Genomic DNA, 15,403 nt, shown 5'->3' on the forward strand with positions numbered 1-15,403 from the left:
TTAATTAGCTCTAAATGTTTTTGGGGGCCAAATTATTCCTGGGTAAGAGAATGGGCCTGATTGACAGCTCACTGATGCAAATGTGAAAAAGGATCATTTGTCCCCTTCATTCAAGAGGGCGAGTAGGCCTTTATATTTGTATTTTGTTCCTGCTAAATTCTAACGCAGCTCAGTATCTGATTTTATTCAGGCTGTCAACCTGATGCACTGACGTGACTGTTTTGGTGTCAGCTTTATTATTGGCGCCAGCTTTATTTTATTATAGCCTTTATGACAGGCTATAATAAAAAGGCAAACTTACCAAATGCAATGATGTTCTTGTGTTGTGTTTTTGTGTTTTTACTTGCTCCCACATCCTTTTAACCCATGAAGTTACACCTGGGGGAATTCAGCTATACCTGTCATACACGCAGCACATCTGTGCAGTGCAGTGAGTTCATGGGTTTCAGTGTCAGATGTGGACTACTCAAGCCATTGATGTGTAACTTGAGCATTTATGCAGTCAGCAATACATTACCAAGCATTCTGCCTTCTCTTCGCGGCAGCCATGATGTTCGATTTAGTTTGTAAATGTTGTTTTTCCTCCTCATACCTTTCCAGTATAATACGCTGTTCTTTCGCCGTGACATACGCTGTGCGTTTTTCCTTGTTGCTCATGTTTGTGATTGGTGTGCTGCCTCGGAACCCACCCCTTATACGTGTACGTTCACGGCTCTTGATGAGGCAAACCTGGAATCGAATGAGCGAGTTGATAACCAGCGTCGTGATACCGGTTATCCCTGATCACCATGATCAGCACCATGGTGGGCAGAGCCTTCAGCCGCTCTGCTCCCAAACTCTGGAACTCACTCCCTCCGGACATCCGTAACATCGACTCTCTTCCTCTGTTCAAATCTAGACTCAAAAGTCATCTGTTTAAAACTGCATACTCTGTAATTGCACTATTTCCATTGTATTTTATATACTCTTTTACCTGTGTTTTTTTTTTTTACTGTTTGTTTCATCTATTGTAAAGTGTCCTTGAGTGATTTTGAAAGGCGCTTATAAATAAAATGTTTTCTTCTTCTTCTTCTTCTTATTATTATCATCTCCATTAGTGTAGCTGGATAGGTCTGAGCAATCCAGGGAAAACTGAGCTTGCTTCGTGATACAGGCCTCAGGTATTTATTCAGTCGAGGCTAACGCAGGACAAATGCAGGAAAGTCATAAATATTCATGGTAACTGAACGTAAATGGCCAGTTTTCAAATTTCATCCTCATTATTTTCATTATGATTGTACAGTGATTTCCATGGATCTCAGGCCTATAGTAATAAGCTTCTCTTCATTGTCCCTTTCATACCAATTTTATGTGGAGACAAAATGACTTCTCTGTTTTTGTGGCTGCGATCATCCAGCAAAGGAGCATCATGGATCTTGTTTACATGATGAAGAAATGGTAACAGGCTGAGGTAAACTTCCAAGCATGGTTTTCCTTAATGTGTGTGTGTGTGTCTGTGTGTGTGTGTGTTTCAGTGTTGCCTCAGCAGCTGCTGGTGAGTAAAGAAGAGGTTCCCCCTGAGCAGCAGGAGTGCAGCCCCAGTGTGGAGCAGGAGGAGCCAGAGCCCCCCCACATTAAAGAGGAACAGGAGGAGCTCAGTATCACCAAGGATATCCCATTCACTCCTGCCCCTGTGAAGAGTAAAGATGATGAAGAGAGAGTTCAGTCCTCACACCTTCATCAAAGCCAAACTGAGGAGAACAGAGAGGCAGAGCCTCCGGCCAGCAGCTCCACTGAAACAGAAGCTGATGAAGAGGATTTCCAAGCAAGTAGTGATGGCCAGCTGCTCTCTTCACACTCCTCTGAATCTGAGACTGAAGACAGTGAAGATGACTTGGAGGAGACTGGAGAGCCTCAGTCAGGTTTAGCCTCAGTGAGTGAAGTCCTTTTCAGCCATGACAGATCTGAGGCTGGAGAGGAGTCGTCTTCCTTCTCTGTGAAGAGAGAGAAACCATTCAGCTGCTCAGTTTGTGCTAGGAGATATTGGCATAAAACTCACTTAAACAAACACATGAAAGACCACAACAAACCATTCAGCTGCCCAGTTTGTGCTAAGAGATTTGCACGGAAATTTTACCTAAAGAAACACAGGAGAGTCCACAAAGAAGAGAAACCTTTTTGCTGCTTAGTCTGCGCTAAGAGCTTTACACTTAAAACTCACTTATACAAACATATGAAAGTCCACAAAAAAGAGCAACCTTTTAGCTGCCCATTCTGTGCTAAGGAATTTTCAATCAAAAGTCTATTAAACGCTCATATGAGAGTCCACACAGGAGAGAAACCTTTCAGCTGCTCAATATGTGGTAAACATTTTTCACGGAAATCTGGCTTAAATGCACACATGAGAATCCACACAGAAGAGAAACCTTTCAACTGCTCAATTTGTTGTATCAGTTTCAGACAGAAATATAACTTAGATGCACACTTGAGTATCCACACAGGAGAGAAAAATTTGAGCTGCTCAGTCTGTGCTAAGAGATTTACAGGGAAAAGTCAATTAAAAATTCATATGAGAGTCCACACAGGAGAGAAACCTTTTCGCTGCTCACTTTGTGGTAGACGTTTTACACAGCAATCTGACTTAAATACACACATGAGTATCCACCCAGGAAAGAAACTTTTCAGCTGCCGATTCTGTGCTAAGAAATTTATATGGAAAAGTCAATTCAAGGTTCATATGGTACGCCACATAGCAGAGAAACGTTTCAGCTGCTCAATTTGTGGTATCAGTTTCAAACAGAAATGTAACTTAAATGCACACATGAGTATCCACACAGGAGAGAAACCTTTCAGCTGCTGAGTTTGTGGTAAAAGTTTTAGAAAGAAATGTTCCTTAAATATACACGAGTGTCCACTCAGGAGAGAAAACTTTTAGCTGCTCAATTTGTAAACAATTTACACAGAAGTGTAGCTTAATCACACAAGAGTCCACACAGGAGAGGAATCTTTTAGCTGCTCAAATTGTGGTAAATGTTTCACTCAAAAAAAATAAAGAAACACATGATTGTCCACTCAGGACAGAAACCCTTTAGCTGTTCAGTCTGTAATCAGAATTGTACATGTAAAAGTCACATAAACAGACACATGAGAATCCACTCAGGAGAGAAACTGGGCAGCAGTTTCTGCAGGCATGACCGTGTTAAAAGTCTTAAGTGTGTTGGTGAGAGCAGCAGCAGCTGAAGCTGCAGATCTGCTGCTTGAACTGAATTGTTCAACAGGACAACAAACTAGAAAACATGATGACTGTCCATGACTCAGGACGAGGAAACTCAAACTCTTCTCAGTCAGTGTTGTTGTTGGAGATGCAGCCACATGTGAACACTGCTCACACACATCTTGTGTTAATGCAAGCTCATTGAAGAGAGAAATTCTTGTTGTTGCTGTCCGGCTCAAATTCAGGTTTATGTTCCCTTGTCACTTTGATCATCTGATACATGTAAGTTAATGTTCTGGCCAGCAACTCAACATTTGTCATTCTTTATTGGAATTATATTCTTAGACATCAATGTAGTTTATTGTAGTACACACTTTGTTTTCTGCATTAATAACAAGGAACTGTTCAGGAGGTGTCACAGTTTCTCCAAATTTCAAAGCAATATGACAGATTGACAGATGGAATGTTGACAGATGAACAAAGGAATGGCAATTTTCACAATATGTGGTATTGTACTTCACATTGTAACATGTTTCTGTGTGGTGAACATCAGTTTGGTTATTGATGAGGTGATGTTGCAGATGTAAGCATGTTGCCTTTTTACAAATATATAGTTTGAAGTGCAGAGTGTTTCTTCCTGTGTCTTGTTGTGGACAGTCTTCTCATGAACCTTCCACCCATGTTGATTTTTGTATTGTTTTCATTATGTGTATATGAGGTAAAATCTGTTCATTGTACTTTCTTTTTTTTGCACAGTATGTGATATCAGGAGGAAAAAGAACGCATTAATAGGTGAAGTCGTAATCACAGAGCAGGTGTGTTTACTGAAACACATTTTTTTTAGTTTCACATTTAGCGTACGATGAATCCATTAGATTGTTTGCCTGTAAATTATTGTTTTGATGTCAGCAGGTGTGAACTATTCATATAACTATTCATACTTAAATAAATGCATTTAGTTAAGTCACTATAACCCGTGATGGACTCTTTAATGTACTGATAACAAAATATCAGAAATAAAGAATAAATTAGGACATCGATTAATAATAGCAAAAAAATCTTTCAGCATCAGATGTTATCTGAAGTGTATTTATCAGTGGCGAGCGGTGACGTTTTTGTGTAGTCATGCTATGGTACCAATTTCATGCGACTGCCCGTGAGGGCGCAAGCTTGAAAAATTTTGGACATTTATTTGTTAATAAAAACGCATAATATGGTTTTTAACTATTCTATATCAACTCGATTTTGATAGACACGCGTGCGTATTTTGCCCCAATGTTACCAACAACAATGTGTTGCAATTTACAGTGTAAATGAAAGCGGAAATTATTAGAACGGACGGGTGATGCAGTAATAACCAGTTACAGAGTCAAGCAAATGACACATGAACATGCTCACACTGTTACCAACAAAATGTTGGAATTTACCATGAGATCGGAACTATTCGGACGTGCCACGGGGTGAAAACACACAGCAATGTCACCAGCTAGCCTACATGGTCAATGAAATGACACATAAACATGCCCAGCTGCCCATCAGGCTACGCACCAAAGTGATAAACGTCAGAGAACACTTCTTTTTCATAACACCTGCAATAGCCTAAATCGATGAAACATGCCAGGTTACTCAATTGAAGTTGTATTTTCACCCCTTTTGATTGGCACGATGCAGATGAAAGACCAAACTAATGTTAACGTTCCCGTGCTAGCTAGCCAGCTAACCACGTTAACGGTAGCTAGCTGTCAAGTGAATGACTTGCTGTTGCCGCTGAACATTTCAAGCGAGCTTGCTACGTAGCTACTCGTGTTGCGCATGCGTCTTCTGAAAAGCTGGTTCACAGACAGCTTATTTTCCATTCAAAACGCCCACGTACAGAAACACCGGCTACAAAACTACTGTGAATACTCGGTATCACAGAGCGCATGCGCGCGACAAGCTGTCAACTTTGCAGCATTTCACTAGCAGAATGAGATAGATACGTGTATATAGGCAGTGGTTTGCAACCAAAATGATAGAAATAAGGTATATTATAAAAGGACACACTAGGAGACCAACATTTTAAAGATTTTAATTGAAGGGCTTGGGCATGCGCTGCATTAATAGCTTATTATGACCGCACGCCCCTGGTATTTACAAAAGGTTATTATGAGCTGTAGTTGTGTCAGAAATTAAAAAGCCTCTAGTGGTTGTGTCAAGTGCAACACTGCAGTGTCAAGTAAGTGAAAACCCCCACATGAAGAAGCTGGTGGGGTAGTGAATGGATAAACCAATGTACTGGACCTGCAGTCTCATGCCAGCACTGATGAGAGATACATTTGGAAGAAAACTGGTTCAGTTTCCAGGGATGGCATTTGGTATGGTCCCAATGGTAATCCTTGTGTACCTCAGTGTCTGTTTCCCAACTATGCAAAGTTGACATAGGGTAAAGACCATGTGTCAAAAGGGGGACTGTTATCTGCATAGCTAGTTGTCCTTCTCCACAAGCAGCACATCCTCCACCAGACAAACCATTTGATCATCTGAAAATGAATTCAACTCAGCGCTCCAACAAGTAGGAGATTACCTAGACACAGACTTAAAACAACAATGTGCCTATCATTCTCCTAGTGGTGGTGCTGTAGAATGTGAAAATGGCATACTCAAAAACAAATTGGCTGAATGTTGTGCAGATACAGGAGTCTCGTGGACCACTTCTCCTAGTCTTAATGCAGATAAGAGCTAGAGTCAGAAGTAGAAATAGCTTTGGTCCATTTGAAATCCTTTTTGGCAGACCTTTGAACACGGGTATAGGTCCGGTAAAATGCCAACTACCTTCCACTGGGCTTTGTCTAGATGAAACATTGCATTACTGTGCAAACCTGTCCTCTATTCTCTCTGACACAAGCAGTTGAAGGACACCTTGCCTCAACCAGCTCAGAAGAAGCTGCATGACCTCAAAGCAGATGACTGGAGGGTCGTCAAAGACCACAGACGGAAAAGCTGGAAAGAAAGACAGTGGACTGGCCCACACCAGGTTCTCCTCATCACAGAGACAGCAGTAAAGGTTGCCAAGAAAGCCACCAAGGTTCACGCCAGCCACTGCAAGAAGATTCCACAACCATCTGACGACTTTGAACCTGATGTACACAACCTCAGCAATCAACTCACACAAATAACAGACTACAGCTGGTAAACAAGTTCACAAAACAGAGGAAGACAACTGGGGTGTATGCTGAACGTTGGCCTTAACCTACAGTGGTGTCAGAACCAAGTGCATGCTAACAGACAGTTTGTGAATCTTTGTGGAATTTTATATGCACACACCCACACGTACACTACTCACAAAAAGTTAGGGATATTTGGCTTTCGGGTGAAATTTCAGGATGAACCTAAAATGCATTATAACCTTTACAGGTGAACTTAATGTGACCTTCTGTAAACTTTTGAATGCACATGTCCAACTGTTCAGTGTTTCAGTACTTTTTGCACAAGTTGCTGTTCTCTAACAAGGAGCTTAACGGCAAAATTCACAACAGGTGTTTGATCCATGAATCGACCAATAAATTTCCTGGTTCAATCAGAATTGGTATTTAAACAGTCCTCCTCATCATGCTGTTCACATTTTGACATCATGAGACCAAGACGACACCTAACAATTGATCAGCAGCACCTCGCCATTGCGAGGCTTCAAACAGGATGTTCTCAGACGGAAGTGGCCACTGAGCTTAGAGTGTCACAGAGTGTCATCAGCAGGTTGCAACAGAGATACAGAGAGACTGGAAGAGTCACAGAAAGGCATAGAAGTGGACGTCCTTTGGCCACATCCCACACTGATGACTGCTTCATTGTGAACAGTGCCCTGCGGAACCGGATGATGAATGCCACTCAACTCCAGGCACATTTAAGGGAGGTGAGAGGCACCCAAGTGTCATGTCAGACCATTCGAAACCGTTTACATCAGCATGGTCTGCGTGCTAGACGACCTGCAAGGGTACCTGACCACACCACCAGGCACAGGTGTCATTGTCTTGCATGGGCCAGGGAGCATTTACGCTGGACGAGGGACCAGTGGGCCTCAGTGCTGTTCTCTGATGAAAGCCGATTCATGTTGAGCAGAAATGATGGCCGCCAACGATGTTGGAGACATCAAGGAGAGCACTATGCATCAGCCACTGTTGTCACCAGACGAGCCTTTGGTGGTGGTGGTGGTGTTACTGTGTGGGCAGGTGTGTCTAGTCAGTACAGAACTGCCCTACACTTTGTGAATGGTACAGTGACAAGCCCATACTATCTGAATAACATCATTAATCCAGTCATTGTGCCCCTGCATGAACAACACAGGCCTAATTTCATCTTGATGGACGACAATGCTCCAGCTCATCGAGGTTGTATCATTAGGGAACGGCTGCTGGAGACTGGGGTACCTCAAATGGAATGGCCTGCACTTTCTCCAGACCTGAATCCCATAGAAAACCTATGGGATCAGCTGAGTCGCTATGTAGAGGCTCGGAGCTCTGTGCCCCAGAACCTCAATGTCCTGAGGGCCGCCCTTCAAGAAGAGTGGGATGCCATGCCTCAGCAGACAATAAGTCGACTTGTGAATAGCATGAGACGTCGTTGTCAAGCTGTAATTGATGCTCAAGGGCACATGACAAGTTATTGAGACATTGACATTTTTTGTTGTGGTATACCCACCACTGTTGTTGGCTTTTGTTTCAATAAATTGTTTGAGACGAGGAAATCGCCAGTGCATGCTTCTACTTAAATGCCCTACTTTTATGATATAATATCACTGTAGCATGAACTTTTTACATTTTCCATAAATTTCACCCGAAAGCCAAATATCCCTAACTTTTTGTGAGTAGTGTGTATATATATATATATATATATATATATATATATATATATATATATATATATATATACATATATACACACACACATATACATATACACACATATATATATATATACAGTACTGTATATATATATACACACACACACACACACATTTCACAATATGTTAAATTATTATTTGTTTTAAAAAATGTAAATTACTTATCAAACAGACCTAAAAATTCAGCTACCAATGAATGAGCACTAGTATGCATGTGATAACAGACTGAAAAATAAGCCGAAGCGATACCGCTTCTCTGAATAGACGAGCTAAGCCAGTGTGCTGCTGTTAGCCAGTGAAACTAGAGCGGAGTGGCAACTCTTCGCTTTGTTACACAATCTATGTCAGTGCACTGCTGTAGTTGGAAAGTTTCTTTGCCTTTTGGACTCGTACGGTGCCGGTGCAGTTGTTGTAATTTTTTTTTTTTTTTTTGGTGGTGCAGGTGAAACGACTGAAGGGGTTGTGCCATCCAGATTTGTTTCCCTCCATGTAATTTCCCCAGACATACGTTCATATTCCACACAAAAACAGCATTTCATTCAAATTATGTAAAATTCCATGATATTCTGTGTTAAAAATCACTGGTGGTTCTGGGGAGGGGCCAACAGGGGCCAGTGCCCCCATAACACTGAGTCTGGACCCCGCTGTGGCCCCCCCTCCGAACAAAGATTATAAATTGTGAAGCGGCTTTCCCATAATGCGCAGTTTGGGCTGCGCTCTGCGCTGGGTGCGGCGCAGACTTGCGCAGAGCAGCCTGCACATGCGTGCAGAGTAGGGCGCGCGCATGCGTGGCGTGTACGACCGAAACGCGCTAGGAAGTAGTTTTCCGTTCTGGCGCACTTTTTCTCTGGCGGACAATACAGCAGCTTCGGATGAACCATGTAAATAGGCAAATACATTCTTTAATTTATGGATTAGCTGAACTAATGCTTCTTAATAAATTGTTACATGAATGAAGGCTGTATTTTTTTTCTCATTTCATCTGATTTCACCTGTTACCTGTTGTGTGTGACTTCACATGGGATTTCATAATAAATGTATGACTATACTGCATTGTCTTTGCAAAAGTAGTGCATATCTAATGATGTCAATCATCTAGATTTCTAAATATAAACCCAGACCGGTGCGCTCCGCAATCACATCCACAATCAATGGCTGCGCCGGCCAAGGTCTGCGCCGTGCGTGTGCTTTGTGAAAGCCACTTTAGAGCGTTGCACCACTTGTTGAGCTACGGTGAAAACAGCGAGCTCGAAAAGTTACCAACCACCCGACGAGAGGCAGTCAGAAGCAAGAAACGACTACCACGAACAATATGTCATTGTTACAAGGTAACAATAAGCTTTTAGAGTGTAAATATGATGATGATTTATTGATGAAGATGATAAGAAGACAGTGATGTAATGAAGATGTGATGATGATGTTGAAACTGCCTGATAAAGATTGTAGAAGCAGGAGTTTGTCTGTACTAAGGTTACACTGAAAAATAGGATGTTTCCATTGTTTCTGTCTCTTATACTTGTGTCTCAAATGTGATATTGTGATAATGTGATATTTTGAACCATTCAGTTTGGTTACAATGGGTAATCACTAGTTTTATGGGGGGAAAAAATCAGATATAATTTTGAATCTTATGCCCCGGGTTGAATGTGCCCCTCTGACAAAACCTCTGGCCCCAGCCAGGCCCCTTCAGTAAAACTGGTCTAGAACCGCCACTGTTAAAAATAGATTCCATTTTATTTAGCTAATTCCGCGATTCCGTCAGCGATTCTGTGATCGCTGAAATCAAGGGCGCAAATTTAGGTCAGGGGGGACAAGTCCCCCCCAGTATTTATAAAAGATAAATTTGCCCCCCCAAAAAACCTTACACTCCTATGCTTGGACCATACCATTTTTACTTTGGCACCCCCTCTTGCGCTGCATGCCTTATGTCAATGGCTGTAGACGGTAGGCCGAAGGACGTTATCAAAGGCTGTTATCAATTTACCTCTGAAATAAAGACGACAGTTTTGACAGATGTGTTGATTTATTAAATGTTCATTTCAATGTACAGACGCAAACAAATTGACAAATTAATTAAATCTTTGGCCCAGGAAACTCATAAAGACTGAACAAATTAATAACGATTAATAGGCTAATTAATAACTGTTAACAAACAAGAACAGAGTTATAGCCGCACATCTCCGTGGAAAATCTGTGGTGCTGAATCTGCCTCAGCAGGTACTGTCCGGGGTGCTGAATCCACCTCAGCAGGTACTGTCCGTGGTGCTGAATCTGCCTCAGCAGGTACTGTCCGTGGTGCTGAATCCGCTGAGGCATTTCATTCTCTTTATTATAGAAATTAAAGCTCAATAAAATTCACGTAGGATCATGTTTAGCTCTTCTTTCCTTACAGGTGAGAAATCGGCTGTCTGCCCGGTGTTTGTCAGGTAGTCTTGTAGACATTTGACGGCCCAAGACCTTGACCGGGCCGTACCGGCTTCATTTCCTGACCTCTCCAGCTGATCCAGCTCTTCACTCGTCACTCTCGCGTATCTCTCCTTTTTCTCCTCTGTCTTGTCTTCCTCGTTCAGCCGTTTATCCAAACTTAGGTCGCCAAATGAAACAACAAAACGGTCCATTATGCAGGCGAACAAAGTTGACAGCGGCTTTTGATGCAGGTTTCGGTGAAACGTTTCGTGTTGCCATAGAAATCACACAGACTCGGAGGCGGAGTAATATTTTCAGTGATGAGGTTTTTTTTTTTTTTTTTTTTGCACACGGCTAGCCGTGGTGTCATGCTCATTTGAGTACATTCTAAACATTTGATTGACCAATCAGATTGCTCGGTCGGATCTACGTGTTGTATAATTTTTAAAAAATCTCAAGTACCCCCTGGAGTTCCTCCACGTACACCCCCCCCCCCTTCCCCGCCCGGCCTGACACCTGACTGACATGTGGCCTGAAAAAGTGTCCCAGTCCGGCCCTGCGCGTACCCCCATTTGAGAGACACTGATCTAAGCCAAAACGCCCTGTTGTGTATTGTGATTGTTGCAAGGGGACACTTTTAGATGTTACACATCGTTCGTTCCTTCTGTTGTTTATAAGCTGGTGCTGAAGTTTGCTAGCTATATTGTCAGAACAAGTTGATAATTTTACAAAGATCAGCTTGTACTAAGTTGATCATTGATATTTGAACCTTCATTGCTCATTTAGAGACAAAAATGGATGGCTCTTACTTGTTATTGAATTTTGATTTGGAGAAAAGACATTTACACTTTGAACGTGCCTCCATTCCCTAATGATCGCAAAAAGATAAATCTGGGCTAGACTGTCAGATTGAAGGACATTGCAAGGAGACAGCATACAAGAAAGTAGATGCTGATAAATACTAACATTGTGGATTATTATTCTGGATGAGGAGGATAGTGACCATTGCACTTTTTCATCACTGTAGGTAAGAGTGCTCTTGTTTGTCCTCATATGGCAACTTAGCCTTGTTTCAGCAATAGACATTTTACAATGGTAAATTCAATCAGAGTCCCGGGCCTACACTCTTAGAAATAAGGGTTCCAAAAGGGTTCTTCATGAGGGGCTCAGGTTCTACCCAGAACCATTTGCTTCTGAAGAACCCTTTTTTGAAGAAAGGGTTTTTCAAGGGTTCTTTGTAACACTAAAGGTTCTGGTAAGAACCGTTTTGATCCAGAGAACCCTTTGTGGAGGAAAGAGTTCTTCAAGTATTGTTGAAAGCATGGTTATAAGATCCTCACCCTACATCCTACATTAATGTAATTAAACTTGCTCAATAAAGAGGCAAATAAACAAATATAATCATCCCAGGGAGAATTTTGCTGTTGACTTAAACAGGGTACCAGCACTGAGTCTTGAACCCTGCTCTCCCATGTAAAAGATAACTGTGATACCACTCATCCACCACTGCTATGTAATTAAACAATACATGTTGAATAGACCTCTATCCTGTCTTGAACCCTCAATCTTCAAAATAGCACTGCTATGCTGTTACCTACTGAGCCACCATGCTATATTGTTATGCTATGCAACTACAACCTCTGGAGGGAGGAGCTCATGAGCCATCAAAAGAAAAATAAGAAAAAAGAAAATGGTATTTTCTTTTTGGACTGTGGGCAGTTAACCATCCTCATCTATTTTTCCTTGAGTATGGATAGTGCAGGCGCTGGTGGGATGATAATGTCGGGACTTGAACCCCGATCTCCCAGAGGAAAGGCTGAGGTTCAGTGTGTCAGGCCAGGGAGCTGGCTACCCTGCCAATGGCCATGTGGGAGCTAATAGCTGGTTTTAATGTGGATTGCGTCACATGGTCTGCCCTTCTCAGCAAAACAGGTGTGACACATCAATAGTGATTACTGTGGTTAGAGGCCAGACTGAAGTGACAGAAGATCAAAAACTTCAGAGGATTAAGGTAAGCTAAATATGATTTCTTATTTCAGCAAGCTTGACTCTAGCTAAGGACTTTTTATGGTGAAAGGTGGACTATTTTAATGCATGCATTTGTTTCTTGTTTTGATTTTTTTTTTTTTTTTTTTTTTTTTTTGTAGAATGAGTTACACAGCTTGAACAACAACTGAAGTGTGCCACTGGCTTGAGCAAGAGGGTTATAACTTAATAACTTGTATTCCTTTTTGTTTTGAAGAGAATGATATTGATGGAGCAACCCTCGAAATTCTCTCTGAGAGGATGTCAGAGAGATTAATTGCATCAATAAAAAAAACAAGCACAATTCCTCAAGTATCTCGAGCAGTTGAAGTCATCATCATCATCGCCATCATCATCATTGTCAACAACAACAAGAAATTGGAACAGGTAAAATGCTGTCAAGATACTGTAATTCTGGTCATTTGTGGGGGAAACTTTATTTCTCTACTAGTTACAGTCTGTTCATTACTATTTCACACAGCTCGGTCTAACATATTCTTGCATTTTTCCATATTACAAAGACCTCATGATGAGCAAACAGCTGGACCTGCTTCACTGGGTCAGTTTGCTTTCCTCAAAGCATTAAAAGATACACTTGAGGCAAAGGACCCAGAACTTTTGTCCCCTCGGAGAAATGATCTGTCACTGTATGACATCCTCAGCAGCCAAACAATGTAGGTTACTTTTATCATTATTATGGAAAACTACTGCACATTGTAGCTTTAAATTGAGATTATACTCCATATAATGGCACTTTAAGACAACATGTTCAACTTATTCTATTATTTCTCTCCCCAACCAAGGTATCCCTCAGCCAAACAATATACAGAGATTTTAAGCCTGTTCATACGCAGATGTCTCTTCATGCGGGAGAAAATTGGTTCAGGACATGTGAGTAAGCACAAAATGAGTCTGTTAATGTATGTTTGCATATCTTAATTGTATAGATATAGCTACTGTACATACTGTATCTCAATATATAATAAACAGAAAATGCATTCACCTAATGTTCACATTTGCCAAAAATGAGTGTGTCTATCTTTTACTGTATAGGTGTATTTTACAAAATGGCTTGATGTTGACAAATCTGGACAATACTGAGGTCAACAATCATCTCATTTTTGACTGCACTATCCCCTTAAGTAAACAATTCCTCTCTTGGTTGTAGGATGATTTACGTGAGTCTCTAACAAGTTCAAAAAGGAAAGGAGACCCCTTATTGGTGACTCAATGGTGCAACAAATGTGTCCAAAATTTTCTGTGGCAGGATCTGGAAAGAAGCGCCATACTCCGGGTCAACCAAGCCAGCTTTTCTACATAACCAGGCCCGCTGTAAGTCTTTGGAAACAACATATAACTTAAGCATACTTTTTAAAAAATGATCATGTACACCTCATCTTAGTGGTTACCTCTTACCATATTGTTGTGTCATTTTTCATGCATCATAGGCTCAGGAAGATGGAGACTTTGGAGAGGATGAAAGGACCATTCAAGCTCATATCCAAAATATGTCTACACAGATGCTTAAAGTACACTTTGGTAACAATTTTAGTTTATGTTTGGGGTCAAACTGACCCCTAAAAGATGTTAGTAAATTTGAACATAACAGGAGGGTTAATGTGGAAACTTTGTGGTGTTCCCTCACTTTCATCTGATTCTATTCCACGGTCACCATTAGTGCTGTATGTGCCCATATGCTGATTGCTCTCATTGGACCATGCATTATTTTATTGTTTGTAGATAGTTAGCTGCTTCATCTAGTGCAGTGTAAGTCTACCTTGGATTGATGCTTTTATCTTCTCTCTCTGCCATGTCACCATTGCTGGAGATTACATGATGTGATTATGATGCATAATTACAGTATGATGCGTCTGGCCTGAGTCCTATCATCATGTTGCTGATTCCACAGGACCTATGCTCACTTTTGACTTGTTTTCCCCTCGGACCTACAAAGCCTCTCCTCTTCTGTTGGACTGTCCTCAGAGAGTCTCCCCTCCTTATCCAATATTGTTCCAAGTTTTTCAAATAAAAGAAAAATTCTCATTAAAATTGTTTGAATGTGTCCTCAATCTCAACATTATAAACAACCACAATATAGTATAAGTAATGAAATAATTGTTTTGCCTGATCTGTAGAATACAATATGGTTCTTCATAGAACCCCCAGAAAATGGTTATTGGTGAAACCCTTGAAATATGAAAGGGTTCTTGGTGGAACTCCCTGGATGGGTTCTAGATGAAACCTTATGAAGGTGGAATGGTTCTGGATGGAACCTCCACTAAGGGTTCTTTGTAGAACCTCTCATGGGGGGTTCTGGGTGGAACCTTTCACAGACGGTTCTAGGTATAACCCTCCAAAAGGGTTCCAGATGTAACCTTTATAAAAGGTTCTACCTGGCACCAAAAAGGGTTCTCCTATGGGGACAAGCCGAAGAACCATATATGGTTCTAGTTAGCACTTTTATTTCTAAGAGTGTAGTCAGTAATCCAGGAGACAATGGAGGTGTCGACACCCATCACCCGCAGCTTCTCACCCAGCAGCAGTGGCTGGATGGTGTTAAAAGCACTGGAGAAATCAAAGAATGTGATTCTCACAGTGCTGCCACCACCATCCAGATGCATATGAGCTCGTTGCAGCAGGTAGATGACGGCATCGTCAACTCCCAAATGGGGCTGGTAAGCAAACTGTAGAGGGTCTAGCAACTCCTTCACCTGCAGCCTCAGGTGGGCCAAGACCAGCCTCTCCAGCATCTTCATCAGATGAGATGTGAGGGCAACTGGTCGGTAGTCATTGAGGTCCGATGGAGTCGACTTTTTCGGGACAGGAACTAGGCAGGACGTCTTCCACAGCACCGGGACTCTCTCCTGACTCAGGCTCAGGTTGTAGAGGTGTTGGATGACAGA

At 41.6% G+C, this 15,403-nt stretch overlaps 1 protein-coding gene across 2 annotated transcripts in view; it reads left to right on the top strand.

Annotated features, from left to right (window-relative positions):
- LOC115363633 (zinc finger protein OZF-like) overlaps positions 1-15,403 on the top strand; it is a 33,825-nt gene that overhangs the window by 3,706 nt on the left and 14,716 nt on the right. The window contains exon 2 of one of the 2 annotated variants that reach the window (XR_003928607.1): positions 1,515-3,605. Coding sequence is in view for 1 of the 2 variants with exons in the window: in XM_030057894.1 (XP_029913754.1) it covers positions 1,515-2,839 (1,325 nt within the window). In the remaining variant the exon portion in view is untranslated. Of the gene's footprint in view, positions 1-1,514; positions 4,164-15,403 lie in introns of those variants that run through there. The other variant, XM_030057894.1, reaches the window with a different exon arrangement.

This window comes from Myripristis murdjan, chromosome 8, assembly GCF_902150065.1.
Source record: "Myripristis murdjan chromosome 8, fMyrMur1.1, whole genome shotgun sequence".
NCBI classification, from domain to species: domain Eukaryota; kingdom Metazoa; phylum Chordata; class Actinopteri; order Holocentriformes; family Holocentridae; genus Myripristis; species Myripristis murdjan.